Here is a 16388-nt window from a genome sequence, read left to right as displayed (position 1 = left end):
GTCAGTCTTTGCATGCAGCCAAATTACCTCTAACCGATCACAGGTCTTCTAGAGTCCAGGCCTCGAAGATTCCTCTATCTATCTGGTGCCAAGACATTAGCAGCACATCCTATAGGTCATGTAAGCTGTGACTTAGAATGGGATGAGGCTTATTCCAACACTTCCTCCAACATCCTGCTGCTGTTGATGGTAAGTCACACCACCATCAGAATGTGGTCTCTCTACTGTCAAATTACCATCATGTGAACTTTGCAGTTTGGGTCCTGCCTTTTTCAATCATATCTTTATACCTGCTGATTGATCCCACATACAACATGGAGGTAATATTTTTTTTGTTTTGGCTCAATGGAGTAAATATACACCTTTTTTTTTCTCCAAGCAAGCTATCAGTTATTGGCATCACTGTCAGTCTAAAAGAATCACTGATGTTTACGTCTCTTTATTTCCCACTTTGCTGTCTGCATGTTTCCCTGCAATCAAACTCGGAGCAGTTCATCTCATTAATTACTGCACATTCGCCCAGAGAGGAGAATAAGCCGGTGCATGAAAAGGCTGCATGCACTCAGGTCTCAGTGCTGCCTCCCTCTCTCTCGCTCTCTGTCAGTGTGAAGGACTAGGTGCAGAGAAAAACCTTGACCTTGCTGTGCTGCCAGCGAGCGGCAAGGACTTGCCGGGCTGCGTCAGGCTGGACACACAACTCCACTGAGAGGGAGGGAGTGAGTGGGGGTTAGAGAGAGAGAAACAGAGAGTTAGAGAAAGGGAATAGAGGAGGGGCTATGCTGAGAGAGTGACAGAAAGTGGTGGTGGTGGTGGTGTTGAGGGGACTCGGAGTACAGCAGGGCCCGAGCTGTCTCTCTCTCTCTCTGAAGCTGGAGGTGAATGTGGAAGGATGGTCCCCTGCCTTCACGCTGCCAGTGTCGACCATATGCCGGGCTGCTCGCTGTCTCTCCCTGCCGGTAGGGCTGCTTCTCCTCGTGCTTCTGTTATTTTCATTTTCTGTCATGTCATACCTGCATATTGGCCTAGCTGGGACTGCTTTTTCTTCTTTTCTAATCTTTGGAGTGTGTGTGAGGTGAGAGCAGAGACGGAGAAAGAGAGTGCTTGCGGGCTACGTATGATCTTGTTTACACCCGCTGCCTGAGCAGGTGTCTGGCAGGGATGACTGCAGCAGCTGCAAATGCACTGTGCCCACCCCCCACCCTACGCCCCACCACTTCCACCCTCGCTCATCACTCCCTTTTCCCATCTCTCTCGAATAGTCTGATGTCATGGCAGCTGATGTTTGCTGCCTGCTGCTCGCTGTAGCAAACTGGGGTTGAAGGGACAGTCCAACTTCTCAGACAGCGCCTGGACTGTTGTTGTCCTTTATCTCTCTCTCTCCCCCCATCTGCTCTCCCTCTATGCAGAGGCAGATGTGTCCTCCGAGCAGCCTTGCAAACCAGGGGTTGTGCACTTGTTGTTGATGTTTTTTCTCTTTGGTGTTGTCTTTAACTCTGCTGCATCCCGGTTCTACTTTTGCTGAGGGCAGGCGTTTGTGTGATGAATTCCTATTGATCATTTAAACAGACCCAGGAATAGTTCATTACATCAGGCTTCTCTCTGCTGACCTAGACAGCATTCAGCGTACAAAGTGGACAGGCTCCTGTGCCATACTAACCATTATTGCAAATGAGATGGAGGGTCCTCAGCAGTCACTCCCCTCTGCCTTGTACCAGTACTCATTGGCTTGCATGTCTTAATACGGTTTAATAATATTAATTCAATATTAATTCATCCTGCTTTGGCCCGCAGCACAGGATTACGTCTAACTTGTGTGATTTTTTTTTTTCCTGTATGTAGCCTGACAGCCCACATCCAGGGCTTTCAGGCTCTGAGGCCAGAACTGCTTTTTCGGTTCTTGGTTTCTGTCCTCAGGGGCAGGATTTTCAGGTTGGGTAGATTATGCAGCATTAAGCTGCTTGGTATCAGATAATTCTACAATGATGAAATCCTCTAGGGTTATGAATTAAAATAGGTTGAGCTCTGCCGTTGTGTTGCACTCATGAGAATGTTTGTGACTCTACACTTTTTTTAGGGTTTAGATTCAGTGCATCACAGCTGTTGCTAAACAGGAAATTTGTTGCCTTGTCCAACGTTTAGGAAGACATTTCCTGCCTGTTTTGAATCTGCAGCTCGGGTGCAGAAAATAAAGCGGATGGTGCCATAAGTGTTCTGAGAAGAGAACGCATCCAAATCACTCCAAGAGTGAAGCACACAGAAAGGTTTAGGCTGTTTTTTAATGCAAACTACATCAGCGAGTGCTCGATAAATCACAGGCTCATCAGAAGGAGGAGGACGAATCAAAGGAGGTGAAAAGGAGCCAGGAAGCTTTGACAAGCTCCTGATGACTCATCTTGCATATGATTTGAAAGGCATTAGGTATGGGCCCAGCCGGCCGGACAGAGGCTCACTCTGCTGGCCCATCAGTCATTATCACTCCAAGGAGACTCGACTCCAGGATAATGATTCTGATTGGAGTTTGCTGAGGTTGAATGGAATCCAAAATCTGATGCACAGAGTCATCAGAGCCACATTTGTTCTCATCTTTAAATTTGAGTTGCCCTCTTTGTGTTTGGTCAAGTGAATCATATGCAGCAAGAATGCTAGAGTGATATCACTCAAAGAATCCTGAATAGAAATGTTGAGAGATTTTTTAGATTATAGTTACTCTTTACATTTTTGCACATGCACAGTCCAACCTTTCTCATTCGCATAGTGTCATTGACCATTTGGTCAAAGCATGTGGTCTGCCAGTTTATGCACACAAGATGTCCTTCAGTGGTGGAGCGTGAGGCACAGGGTGAGACAGGCCTTTCACTCCAAACTGGTGCAGGCTCACTGTGAAGGGAACAAACTTGTTCAAGTCCAAGCCGTCATGTTTTGGAACCACCACAATTTCCCATTCTTGTTGTCTTTTTTATTGCCGTGCTTGATGACCACTCGTGACTTTTGACCCCTGCATGGTTCTAGAGAACAGGCACACAAATGGCCTTATGGTGGCCGTGCACTTCTGATTGTTGTGTTACTAATTGATTGGCTCTACGTTATACCTGAGGATGTGGGCATTACTGTTTAGACGAAAGTACAAGTCTTTGTATACACACAATTCTCCACCTCTCAAATGCCCAGTGATAAGACGTATGGTTCCAGCCAGTCTGCCATAGAGATTACAGCCTGTTTATGCCTGCCCAGCATTGGTCCACTGAGTCTCTAGGATTGGTGTCAACAGGCTGCCATAAAGCCCAATAACATGTGGCAGGGAAAGGCTGCAGGGGATTATTATGCTGGTGCTCACCTCGTCTCTTCCTATTATTACCACAATTACTGTCAGCAGCTATAACAGGGGTTCTTGAGATGCTCTAAATTGTGGACGATCGTGTGTCATAGTGATTTAGTTTCACTACTACAATGCATTTTTGATGCAGAATGGCAAACCCACTACAGGAATGAGTATTCTGCATGCTGTAACAGGCTGACAGTTTCCTGTGGGATGAAATCAGGCCTTTAAATAAAGGGTGGTTTAAGGGGTGGGAGTGACAATCAAGTGAAAAAGAAAGTTTTTACCCTACTCTGTGTCGTCATGTGAAAAATATAGTATATCCCATTATTCTGTATCATTTTCTCTACCTCACTATGGAGCAATCTTGTTTTTGCCAAGTTGCTTCAGTTCATTGACATTTGCAGGGATTTGTACATGCACAGCTCTCTTATGGTCCTGATACAGCATTTCAGTCATGTTGAGAAATGAAAGCAGTAACAGAATGCTTAGGTTTCTGCGGACCATGCAGACTTCTGTGTAAACTTTCTTCTTCATGTGACTGTGTTTTTCTTGTTGGGTGTGTAACCTTGCAAAGGAGATTCCTCCATTTGATCTGTTTTTGATGTGCTCGTGGTCTAAGTCCCCCTTAATCCCTAACCCTAGTTCTAATCCTAACCCTACATGAAAGTGTAAATTGTCTTAGGAAAACTGTTCATCAAAGTCCAGAAAAGCAAAACAGCAAATATTAAAAATAAAACTTGGGTGTTTGTTTACCCAAACCTAAATGAACCTAAACTCATAGAACTCAAAAAAAACAAAAAAACAAAAGACATTCATAAACTTCTTCTGTTCGTGGCTTTCAAAATGTGCAAACACACTGTAAAGACATACAAATGAAGCTTGTTTTTGTGACTCTAATGGTTCAAATAAATCCACACTGTACCTCTGTGTTGTTACAAACATAAAGTGAATGGAGCTTTCATAGCGGCCATACTTTTCCTGTACTCTCGCCAAGGAAAATGGGAATACGATTGTGTGCTTTGCATTTAGGATCAGTGGAAAATCTCCTCACACGCTTTGTGTGCTGCTTAAGATTATCTATCCCTGTGTCAGTGTGAACCATGTGGTTCTATCCCGGCTCATTTGTCCACATAAACAAAAACCAAACATTCAATAAACAGATGCTTAAGCTGAAGTAACTTACTGGCCCTCTGGGAATTAATGCACTGATTATGAATTGTAATATCTCATGTTCTCTGTCCCCTTGCACCCTATCATTTCTCTGAGTTAGTTGAAATGTTATTGTTGAGTTATAAAGTACAGTGTATCCTGAGTCTACAGCATGTGGTGTGAAAAGTTGGAACAGTTTTTTTCCATTTGTACTCTAGGTCTGCACCAGATTGGCCATGGTGACTGTGGCTTGGCAGCTGGGTTTTCCACATTTCTACTCAAGGAAAACATTTCCACAGGTGCAGCTAGTCAGCTTCCAATTGCTGGAATGTGAAGAGAGAGGATGTACCGCTGGATGTAATGCTTAAAAGAAAGACTTATTAGAGCTGTTGGAATTTCATGATAAGCAAATAGCAGCTCATTTGCAGACTAATTTTTGTTATTTCTCAAATGAGACTTGATGTGATTCTTAAGGCAGACTGAGGTCAGATAGGCAAATAATTTCGGCCATGTGCTTTGTGCTCTACATCAAGTAGGTGACCTTCATTGAATATGGATTTTCAAATAGATTCCTAACTGGAATTAAAACTGCTAAATGAGCTTAAAGTGAAGAATGTAATGCTGTTAAATGCTTAATTGATGCACCCAACTGGACGTTCAGCAGCTGAAACAATTGTGTGAGACATTTACAATCTCTATTTAGTCTAAGAAATGTTAGCCATTTTCTCAGACCCAAAAAAACATGTTTGTTGGAATGAATTAATGACAAAATTTAGATTTCTTTTTGAGCGTGATGAGTTTTGGCACCCAGCTGCTGGAGTTGGCATCAAATTCCCGCTTGTTGGTAAAGATGTAGTCCACATTCATCTCTTATTTCCAGCTTAGTACAATTTAGGATGAACTGAGGGTTGTACTGAGCCTGAAACATTGTTTTAGCATTATTTCCCCTGTTTTAAAGCAAGCTTCCATCCCACTGGCTGTCCTTTACACACAAAAGTTTAAAACAAAGGTAGGCGGGGCTTTAGTGCAATCAGCCAAGCTGTGTGAAAATGTGCATATGAGACACTCCCAGTTTGTATGAAATAGAGAACCGAGTTGAGAAAAAACGGAACTAAAAGATAAACATGAAGTAATTTGGTTTAAATGGAAAATGCATAAAAAATAAACTTTGCTGAGAATCATCACCGTTTTTAAGTTTTAAAGAAGTGCAATGACAGTCTCACAGCACCATAGCAAACATGAACTGTTGCTAATTTGGTGTCAAAATGTCACAGTTCTGTGGGGGAGTGGGGGGGCTCATTAGGGGATGGAACAATTTTGAGTTTGTACTCAAGAAATTATTTCTTGAATATATTAGCTGTGTATATGGGAAATTTCAGAATCAGTTCAGTAGATCGTGGTGATAATCTCGCTTCTTGGAAAGAAAATGTCATGTCGTTAAGCGTACACGTAACCTTGTGAAGGGGAGGGAGTGGATGGATGTGCCTGGCAATCGTGTTCAAACCTACAGGTCTTATCAGGCCATTCAGCTGCCTGCTTGGAAAGATATTCAAATGGTGTATTCATAGTCTCAGGAGACAGAAAAAGATGATTGTCTTCTGGGAAATCTTGCTGCTGGGAATCCACCTCAGTAGGATTTTTTTTTAGAAAACAGCCACTAGTCATCGGTACCTCACAGTCTGCTTTTTCCACCAAACACTTCAGAACACTAGTTGACAAATAGTTTCTAGGGACACGTGATGCTCACTTCACTAAAAAGCTTTTGCTAGTTCTTGAGATTGAGGCCCACAACAGTGTAGGAAATGAGTGGAAATGTTCCTTCCTCTTCTTTTTGATATATCGTGCTGTTCACCTTCTCATTCTTAAAAACAATTCCATCTCCTTCCTTTTCATGACATCCATATTTTGTTTAGCTTAGGGAAATAACTTCTAACTGTCCAAATCATATTTCCCTGAAATTTACGGTTATTCTACAGTGATTTTTTTGCACTTGTACGTCAGCAGTAGTACTTGCATGTTTTAACACCACCCAGTCTGCCTGCTCAGATTTGTCATGTTTTGAAGTGTTTCAGGTTTCCTTTACATGCTAGAGTAAGAGCGAACTGTGGAAAAGGGGCCCCTTGGCGTGTAGATTTGTAGAGGAAGTGCTGGTTCAAAAGGTTAGCAGCATTCCCATTTGAAGAGGAAGCGTTCAAGGTGAGGAGAATGGATCTCTCGGGGAGAAGGAGTGAACCAAAAATCCTTTCATCAGTCTAAGGATCTATTTGGGAAAGAGTAAGCATTTTCAGTGGCCCCTGGTTGACCTCTGCTTGGCTGAGTCTTTTCAGCATGTGCTGTCTTGAATGGCATTAAAATAAATTTGCGCTTGCCTCTGTTACCTAACTGGCAGTGTATATGTTGGTATGCATGTTGGACCTCTTTGTCCTGCTCATTAAAACTAATATCGACAGCTCGGCCAGCTGGCCAATTACTTATGCTACACAAATGTACAGGATAAAATGCGCCTGGCAACATACATCATGAATGCAAATGAAATGTTTAAAGCCTTAACAACAAGTACATGCCGCAGAGCATGATTGAAAGTGGCCATTTCAAAGCCTGTATCAGCAAATTAATGGGAAATAAATTATACTGATTGACTTTAACATATGGTAGATTGCTTTTTGAAGTATTAAGGATTAGGCTATAGCTGAGGCAGTGAATGGGAGTTATATGATTGAACTGCAGCAAAAGTTTTAAATTAGTGTAGAGTGGGTGATGGTGTATAAGCTCAGTTTCTGTCTGGAGAACAGAAAAAAGAATGAGGGTCTTTAACTGCACTGTACATTTCTTGTAGCTGTTTTGTCTGAGGATTTATTACACTTGTTTTGACTGAACATGGCTGCTGACTGTTGGTGGAACTGATCTTTATGCTTTTAGCTGGCTAGCTAACATTTTAACAGGTCTGAGTACCTTGAGAATTCACCTAGCTTTATTTGAAGGTCTTTGTGTAAAGACCACGCACATGTCTTCAATGCAAATCAGAAAATTTAAAAAATACACATATATTTGGGACAGTACAATAAGAAAGTGCTATTTCTCCCACTTAGATGCTTCAGATCATCAAACAGATTTTAATATTAGACATACAGACGATTGATGCTATTTTCAGTGAACGTAGCTGTTGATGCTAGTTGGAATTGCTGCTGATGTTGTAGCTGCATCTTTAAATCTGGAGTTGTCTTATGTAAACATTGTTATGTTCTTCGCTGGCTTGCTAACCAAAGCTCTGAGAACATTCAGAAGTCACTTAGCTCTATTTGAACTTGGTGGTCACTCATCCAAACTGGATAGCTGCCTGTCTGTTAATCTAGAATCTTGTTTTCTGTTTCTACACATGTTAAATGCAAGATAAAAGGTGTGTGTGGAGGATTTAGAGTTGGTTAGTCTACCTGACAGAGGTGGGGTCAGTTGTAAAAGTAAAGCACATTACTTTTATTGGTAGGCAGTAATAAAGCTCATTCTGCATTCTTTGGACCTCATTTAATCTAACAGCTAACTAAATCACATGCTAGCTCACCAGCATTCAGCAAAAAAACAACAACAAGATATCGTGAAACATTTTCTAAAGGGGTCACAGTTGGATATAGACAATGGTTGCAAAACAAAACATTGTATCTTAAAGTCACTGCGTATATCTGTGTCATAAACTGTATATAAAAGATGAAAATAGCATTTAGTTTCTGGACTCAATGCTAGCAAGCTTAGTTAGTTAGCTACATCACATAGAAGTAGATAGTACTAAGTAACAGACCAATAATATACTAGCATTTCACCAAAACTGAAAGAACAGACTTCTTGAATGGCCTGCACCACACAGGAAATTCTCAAGTTTATCCCATTAAAAGAACAACTAAAGGTACCAACATGACAAATGCAGTCGAGAGGTCCCAGTGAGAAAGAGACCTAGTAATCAACTTATCTGTCTGATTAATCTTTAACAAAATCAAACAGGTAAGAAATCCCTTAACATTGCATTTTTATGAATTTGTAAAGTTGGGCATTTGGGTACTCGAATCGGGTTGGCTTTTTTTAGCGCCAGCCTCCAGTGGCCAAAAGAGTAACTGCAGTTTAAGGAACTTTTATGAACGTGTGCATTGGTTTTCTTTGTTTTCTTCAGGTTGCACTTGATCTGTGTTTGATGGATTTTGCCACTTCCCTGCCCCTTCAGTAGACTAGTGGCAGATTATTCTGTCTATTCAATTCAAACTGGACATGAACGCACATACAGTGGGGCAAAAAAGTATTTAGTCAGCCACCGATTGTGCAAGTTCCCCCACCTAAAATGATGACAGAGGTCAGTAATTTGCACCAGAGGTACACTTCAACTGTGAGAGACAGAATGTGAAAAAAAAATCCATGAATCCACATGGTAGGATTTGTAAAGAATTTATTCGTAAATCAGGGTGGAAAATAAGTATTTGGTCAATAACAAAAATACAACTCAATACTTTGTAACATAACCTTTGTTGGCAATAACAGAGGTCAAACGTTTACTATAGGTCTTTACCAGGTTTGCACACACAGTAGCTGGTATTTTGGCCCATTCCTCCATGCAGATCTTCTCGAGAGCAGTGATGTTTTGGGGCTGTCGCCGAGCAACACGGACTTTCAACTCCCGCCACAGATTTTCTATGGGGTTGAGGTCTGGAGACTGGCTAGGCCACTCCAGGACTTTCAAATGCTTCTTACGGAGCCACTCCTTTGTTGCCCGGGCGGTGTGTTTTGGATCATTGTCATGTTGGAAGACCCAGCCTCGTTTCATCTTTAAAGTTCTCACTGATGGAAGGAGGTTTTGGCTCAAAATCTCACGATACATGGCCCCATTCATTCTGTCCTTAACACGGATCAGTCGTCCTGTCCCCTTGGCAGAAAAACAGCCCCATAGCATGATGTTTCCACCCCCATGCTTCACAGTAGGTATGGTGTTCTTGGGATGCAACTCAGTATTCTTCTTCCTCCAAACACGACGAGTTGAGTTTATACCAAAAAGTTCTACTTTGGTTTCATCTGACCACATGACATTCTCCCAATCCTCTGCTGTATCATCCATGTGCTCTCTGGCAAACTTCAGACGGGCCTGGACATGCACTGGCTTCAGCAGCGGAACACGTCTGGCACTGCGGGATTTGATTCCCTGCCGTTGTAGTGTGTTACTGATGGTGACCTTTGTTACTTTGGTCCCAGCTCTCTGCAGGTCATTCACCAGGTCCCCCCGTGTGGTTCTGGGATCTTTGCTCACCGTTCTCATGATCATTTTGACCCCACGGGATGAGATCTTGCGTGGAGCCCCAGATCGAGGGAGATTATCAGTGGTCTTGTATGTCTTCCATTTTCTGATGATTGCTCCCACAGTTGATTTTTTCACACCAAGCTGCTTGCCTATTGTAGATTCACTCTTCCCAGTCTGGTGCAGGTCTACAATACTTTTCCTGGTGTCCTTCGAAAGCTCTTTGGTCTTGGCCATGGCGGAGTTTGGAGTCTGACTGTTTGAGGCTGTGGACAGGTGTCTTTTATACAGATGATGAGTTCAAACAGGTGCCATTCATACAGGTAACGAGTGGGGGACAGAAAAGCTTCTTACAGAAGACGTTACAGGTCTGTGAGAGCCAGAGATTTTCCTTGTTTGAGGTGACCAAATACTTATTTTCCACCCTAATTTACGAATAAATTCTTTACAAATCCTACCATGTGGATTCATGGATTTTTTTTTCACATTCTGTCTCTCACAGTTGAAGTGTACCTCTGGTGCAAATTACTGACCTCTGTCATCATTTTAAGTGGGGGAACTTGCACAATCGGTGGCTGACTAAATACTTTTTTGCCCCACTGTATCGCTTCCAAAAATCAAAAATACAGTATAGTACAAGGACGCCTATAAAACTCATTTACCTCTACTGATAACAGCATACAGTACACAACTCAATTTTATTTTATTCTATCCATGTAATGTTTACAAGACTTCCAGCTGTGCCTACTGAAGATACAGGAAGTATGTACAATTTCATCCCATTGCAGTGCAGCTTGTAATGTCTTGATCTTTGTGTTAAACCATCTTTACATGGGACTTTCTTCATTCTAAAAGAAAAGGCCATCCCAGCTTTTTCAAGCCTGATGTTAAAAAAAATGAAAAGTCTACTCAGGTCAGTAAAATGCTAGAAGGAACTTTTCGGTAGTTAGTGTGGATTTAGGATTTTGTTGTCTTCTGGCAAAATATGGTAGTAATCAGCCGTGTTTTTTTTCTGTCCAAGTACTTTTAGGGCATTCCAGATGGCTAAGCCGTGAAGCTATTTTGTGGCTCGCCCCACTGATTATCAATAGTTAATTATCTGCAATTAGATTAAGAATGGAAACTCCATTATTACTCGCAAACCACGCAAGTTACCATGTGCTGTTCCAGAAATGCTGATAACTCTAACTTACTGCCACTCCTACTGAACTCACTGTTTCTTGAAGTTCGCACAGGGTGTCAGTTGACAGGGTGTCATATGTTGCACTTTAAAAAGATTGGTTATGTGATAGCGTGTTTTCCTCTAAATAAAACAGGGTAATTTGATGTCAGATGAACGATGGTCAACTAATGCAACGAGTGGAAGAGGTAATTATAGGAGAAAACGCAGTATAGTGTTTCGCTTTTATTAGGGTGCCAGTAGAAGCCAAAAATAATCCCCAATCAGCCAGTGTAATTGAGTGTGTCACACCAGGCTGCCACTCCCTTCCCCTGACAGGCAGGCACACACAGGCGGCACAATGCCGTCATACAACCTTTCTTCCATTTCAGCCTTGCAGCTCTCCTTGGCAGAGGTGAAAACTCCAGCGGGAAGGCAGGAGTGCACAGCAAAGAGAAAGGCGGTCTTTATTACAGATGCCAACATCAGCAGCGCCCAAAGCCATGTATAGACAGAGGTGCTGCCTGTCCTTCACAGCCTCAGTGTGTATATGTGTGTGTATGTTCTACATCACAGAAAAAGGGGCGGGAAAGGAGCCGTCTACTACTCACACTAACCAGAACTAGAGCCGTGCTTCTCTGGAAGTCTGTCGGTGTAGAGTGGTAGTAGCGTCAGCCGGTGCCCTGCTGCCACAGGCTGTCTGGACTTGTCAATGAACAGTCTAGCTGGGTCTCCCTAGGTCGAGACAGGCCTCTGTCCTTACTTGAGCTTCTCTACAATGAAGGTAGGTTCATGTTCTTAGCGTAATCTTGCCGTGGCTTTAGTTTGTCTTTAAACCTCTGGTGTCTTTGGTTTTCTTCGTGTCAACAGTCGTACAGCATGCGTGCTTCACAGAGAACGAATTTTCTCTTCTGTTTTCATTTTCTGTCTTTAACACTGAATGACATTTCATTTCTTTGTTAGTTTAAGGTCCTGATTATTTCCATTTCTTGTCCTGTATCATCTGTGACATTTTGGGAACTATCCTGTTAGGCCTGAACCAGATGGGTTTCGTCTCTTCTCCTGGTTGATAATAGAGCACCCACACACCCCCACTCCACCACCACCACCTCCATCATTTGTGTCTTGCAGCAGATGATGTACAGGTGCTTCTCCTGAGCCTCTGAATTGTTTCCCTTGTCTGGATAAAATGCCCTTGAAACCAGCAGGGGCAGCAGGCAAATCCATAACCTGTCATGATCGCTCAGCCAGGATCTCAGACTGCATAATTTTGGCCTGATGGTCCTGCTCAGAGCGGACAGCGGAGGGTGCTGCCCATCAGTCACTTTGGCAGCAGTGCTGCCCACTCGGTGCCAGCGATGAGCAATGGATAGTAGAGAAGGGACATAAAGAGAAAGGGGAGGTGATCCGAGGGACCCGTGAAGGGTATTCAGCCGTCATCAGTTTCTCTCATTTCCTGTGGCCTGGCAGAAAGCAAAGAAGTTTGTCTTCAGTTTGTAAAATCTAAACCATAACCTTTTACTAAACTTGACTTTGTAGTTCTCTTGCCTAAAACTAACCAAAGAACAACTGAAAATGGGAAAAGACTTGAAAGTCAGTCTTGTATGCGACGTCCTGTGTTTTAGCCATCCATCCATGTCTGTTTCCCTTTATGCCCTTTATCCCAACAGCATTCACACCAACCAGTCAAATTCTGCAGACACTACAATGCAGTTTTTCAGAATTTCACTTATCAGTGTTTATTACCCTTATGCAAACTGATATTTAATTTGCCTGTAAAGGGTGTAAATGTGCAGTCTATAAAAGCTAAGTTAAAAGTTGCAACAGAAGGACACAGCTTCTTCATAAGCGTGTGGAAGCTTCAGGGAAAAGGAAACTTGGCAGCGCGTCTCTGCTCCACCTAGAATTAAATCCCATTTCACTAGTTTGACGCACCTGGTACCAGGAAGCAACTTTCACATTCAGAGGTTACTGAATACCAAAGCTCAGTCTACTGATTCACTTCTAGGGAGTTTGCTTAGCCGTTGTTGCTTTCGATTTTATACAGTCTCAAGCCATTTGATAGTTAGTGTGGGTGGGTAATACCAAACCACAGTGGGTTGAAACTTTGACTTTCCCTCTTCTCTCTTCTTCCAAGACTTGTTCATTTTAAAACAACATTGTCATAACATGCAAAAAATGCAAGGCTTTAGTGGAACAAGGTAGCAGATGTTAGTTTCATATGCAGCAACTTCTTATAGGTTGAAACTTGTGTGAGTATGCCACCTGACATCAGAACTTTAGATAAGAATTTCAAAAACAAGCACAGTTAATAATGATGATCGGCACACCACTGGTTGTTAGTAGTTACACTTTGATATGCTGTGAACTGACCAGTGGACAATAACTGGATTGGGTAAAAATTTTGGAAGAAATAAAAATTGCTTTTATGCACAAGGCAAATGAGGAAAGATTTGGAAAGTCAAAATTGTCCCAGTAAAGTGCGGACTGAGTGTTTCAGCATCCTTGTTGTGAACCGTGTTCCTATCCTGTTTCAGTTTATCTGAAGTCAGCGCGCCTTGTTTTTTTTATTCCCCTTAGTACTTTTGCATTTTCCCATCACGCATAGCCAGTGTCCAGCCATTCTCAGACTCAAACTGAGCACACTCAGCCAGCCGCTCTGCCTGGAATAGAAAAATGTTTATGAATACTAATGAAGCAGCAGCAGCTTTACAGAGAGCACCTCAGGTTTACGCCACTGCAAGATGTTCATCTGTTTTTACTGCAAACTAAACGTGTCGGGATCTGCCATGTGTTCTGTCTGAGACACCGACACGATGAGCTTCAGTAAATGTTATCTACTGTCATTTGGTTGGATGAAATCTGATTGTTTTTTCTTTTGTTTTTCTTAATGGAAAAAAATCTGTAAAAAAGAATGACGAGACAGCATCACCATCTGTGGGGGACATCTGAAAAATACTTCCTGTCTTGAATCACCTGATAGCATCATGGTTTGGGTGGATTGAATGCACAGACATTACAACAACAAATACTGAAGATAGGATGCGGTTCTAAAAGCTCAGCCCTGTTTTGGAACACATACATAAAGTAGAACTTAACACCATGCACGGACTTATACCCGAGAGTGACACTGATTGATTTTAGAATCCGAGGCAGCGATAAATCTTGTTTACTAGAGCTGGGAATAAACCTGTCTGGCTTGATTAACAGATATGTGTGGTTTATTAAAACTTTGGTTTTATTTTAAGTAATACTGGAAACCTTTAGCAGATTTGAAAAGATTTTAAAATATAGTTGGATTGGTTTAGTCAAACTTCTACTGATGAGGAAAATAAAAATAAATCAACCAGGGTCAAATAATCTTGACATTTACTATAAACACTTTATCTGAACAGATTAAACCTTTACAGTGCCCTTAAATGTCATATTATATTAAAAAGTATTATTTGTATTTGTTAATGTAGAAAGTAACATCAGCAAGTTGTTGCAAGTGCAAGCATATCACTGTGAATTTATGTGATCGGCTATCTGCCACGACTGGGCAGCCTCCCTGAGCCTGGTTCTGCCGAAGGTTTCTTCCTGTTAAAAGGGAGTTTTTCCTTCCCACTGTCACCAAAGTGCTTGCTCATAAGGGGTCATATGATTGTTGGGTTTCTCTATGTATGTGTTATTGTGAGGTCTACCTTACAATATAAAGCACCTTGAGGTGACTGTTGTTGTGATTTGGCGCTGTATAAATAAAATTCAATTGAATTGAATTATGTGACCTCTGCAAGGAAGATCCCAAACTGAGTAAAACTGACGTCAACTGTTTTTGAGAAATATATTAATTTGTTTTCTACATAAGAGCAAAGTAGGAGAATATTTCTTTTATTCTCTAAGAGAGGCCTACATTGTATCCTGGTGAGTGCTGCAGAACCACTGATCCAGCATCCATCACTGTGTTCACAGCTCTTAAAAGTGAAACGATACATGATAAGACTCGGGTTGTAATAACGTCCTGTGATGCTGCTCAATATTTACTTCTCCCTGTGCTGCTGTGAGTTAACGGTTTGGTATTAGAGCTCATGGGCAGCTCAGATACAGGATGGAGGAAGAGTTATGGCTTGAGGATTAGAGGAGATAAGCTAAATAACTGCGTGGTGGTCGGAGGAGCTACAACAGCAGAGCATAAACGTGAACAGATATTATTCCATAAGGACACCAACAAACCATCAAGTATGTTTTCATCTGCCAGCTCTTGTATCTGCAGTATGTGTGTGTTTGTTTCATAGCTTTTAATGGGTGATGCTTGCATGTGAATGTTATTTGTTTTTAAGTAATGTGAGCTGTGCGCTGCATGTGCTCTGTTGCTGGCTAGGAGCAACATGACCAGCACAGAGCATGAGAACCAGCGGTTAGTTAAGTTAATCCTCCCTCTCTCGCTCTCTGTCTCTCTCTCTCATGAAGAGGCTTGAGGCTGAGAGGGCAGGGCCACCGCCTCCCCGTGAAGGCCACACGTGGGTGGGTTCTGTGCTCAGGGATTACAGGGCTGAAGTGGAGCCAAACAGCTTTAGAACGGGCAGCCAGACGCCCTGTCTGCTTTCTGGGTTGGGCCTGAGGAGCGCTCAGTTTGGGTTGTGGGTGGTGTGACCAGCTCCAACAGAGCACAAGGGCCTGGATCTTTGTTTTCACTTCTACATGAACGTATTCCCTAGTGTCTGTAAACAGGAGATAATTAGGAATGAGCTGGTACTTGTGAAAATATGCTACAGCTTCTGCTCCAAGTCGGTGTAGGTTAATGGAAAAACGGCTTTTATGGCTCCACTGAATTTTTGAAATGGTGCCTGTTTGTGTACGTTTAGTTCTGACCCATAATTAAAGTGAAGTGGCTTGTAAAAAGAATCAGTTCAAATATAATCTCATATTTCTAACTATAACAAAGACATTCTCAACTCTGAAAATATTTTTACTTCCTGAGTCACATCAGTGTTTCCCATAGAATTAGACTTTGTTGTGGTGGTAACGGGGGGGAGGGAGTGCACCGCAGACCATGCTTATTGTATAGCAACTGCAAACAAGGTTGTGTTTTACTCTTTGTGAAATCTTCCAAGCACCTTGAAAAGTGAGTTTTCCTTCTCACTTTTTTACATTTTTACATGTATGAAAACAGCTTGGTAGAAAAAAATGGGGGAAAAGGTGATTCGTTGCTGTAACTGAATGAGGTCAGCTGCTGATAAAATGAAAAGAAAATATTTTTAGAAGATCTCTTATTCAGTATGATCTTATTCAAGATCATATTCTCATGAATCACATTCAATGGAAGAGCTGTCATTTCTACCATACCTCTATGGTTCCTGCTGAATCACCTCGAGTGTGTCAAAACAATGCCTCAACTTTCAGGCACTCAAGTGTGGCAAGTGATCTGGTGATTAGCCGGGATTGTGTTGGTTTGGCTAAAAATCTCCTGAAAAGCTCTAAGCCAGCACACAAGTGCACTGTGGCACTGCTCT

The 16388-nt window shown here is 42.1% G+C and overlaps 1 protein-coding gene and 1 long non-coding RNA gene across 11 annotated transcripts in view; both read left to right on the top strand.

The window, feature by feature from the left end:
• Nucleotides 1-16388, top strand: part of iqsec1b (IQ motif and Sec7 domain ArfGEF 1b) — a 248642-nt gene that overhangs the window by 202923 nt on the left and 29331 nt on the right. Inside the window, exon 1 of one of the 10 annotated variants that reach the window (XM_026169052.1) lies at nt 207-956. The exons of the other annotated variants lie outside the window; for them this stretch is intronic. Within the exon in view, the coding sequence (XP_026024837.1) occupies nt 880-956 (77 nt within the window). The 5' untranslated portion in view covers nt 207-879. Of the gene's footprint in view, nt 1-206; nt 957-16388 lie in introns of those variants that run through there. 10 annotated transcript variants of the gene reach the window in all.
• On the top strand, nt 10315-14105 carry LOC113023020 (uncharacterized). The gene is made up of 2 exons (XR_003272487.1): nt 10315-11680; nt 11929-14105. It is a non-coding gene; the product is annotated as an uncharacterized LOC113023020 (long non-coding RNA).

Source organism: Astatotilapia calliptera, chromosome 5, assembly GCF_900246225.1.
Source record: "Astatotilapia calliptera chromosome 5, fAstCal1.2, whole genome shotgun sequence".
Taxonomy (NCBI): Eukaryota; Metazoa; Chordata; class Actinopteri; order Cichliformes; family Cichlidae; genus Astatotilapia; species Astatotilapia calliptera.
This window is presented reverse-complemented; position numbering and strand designations above follow the sequence as displayed.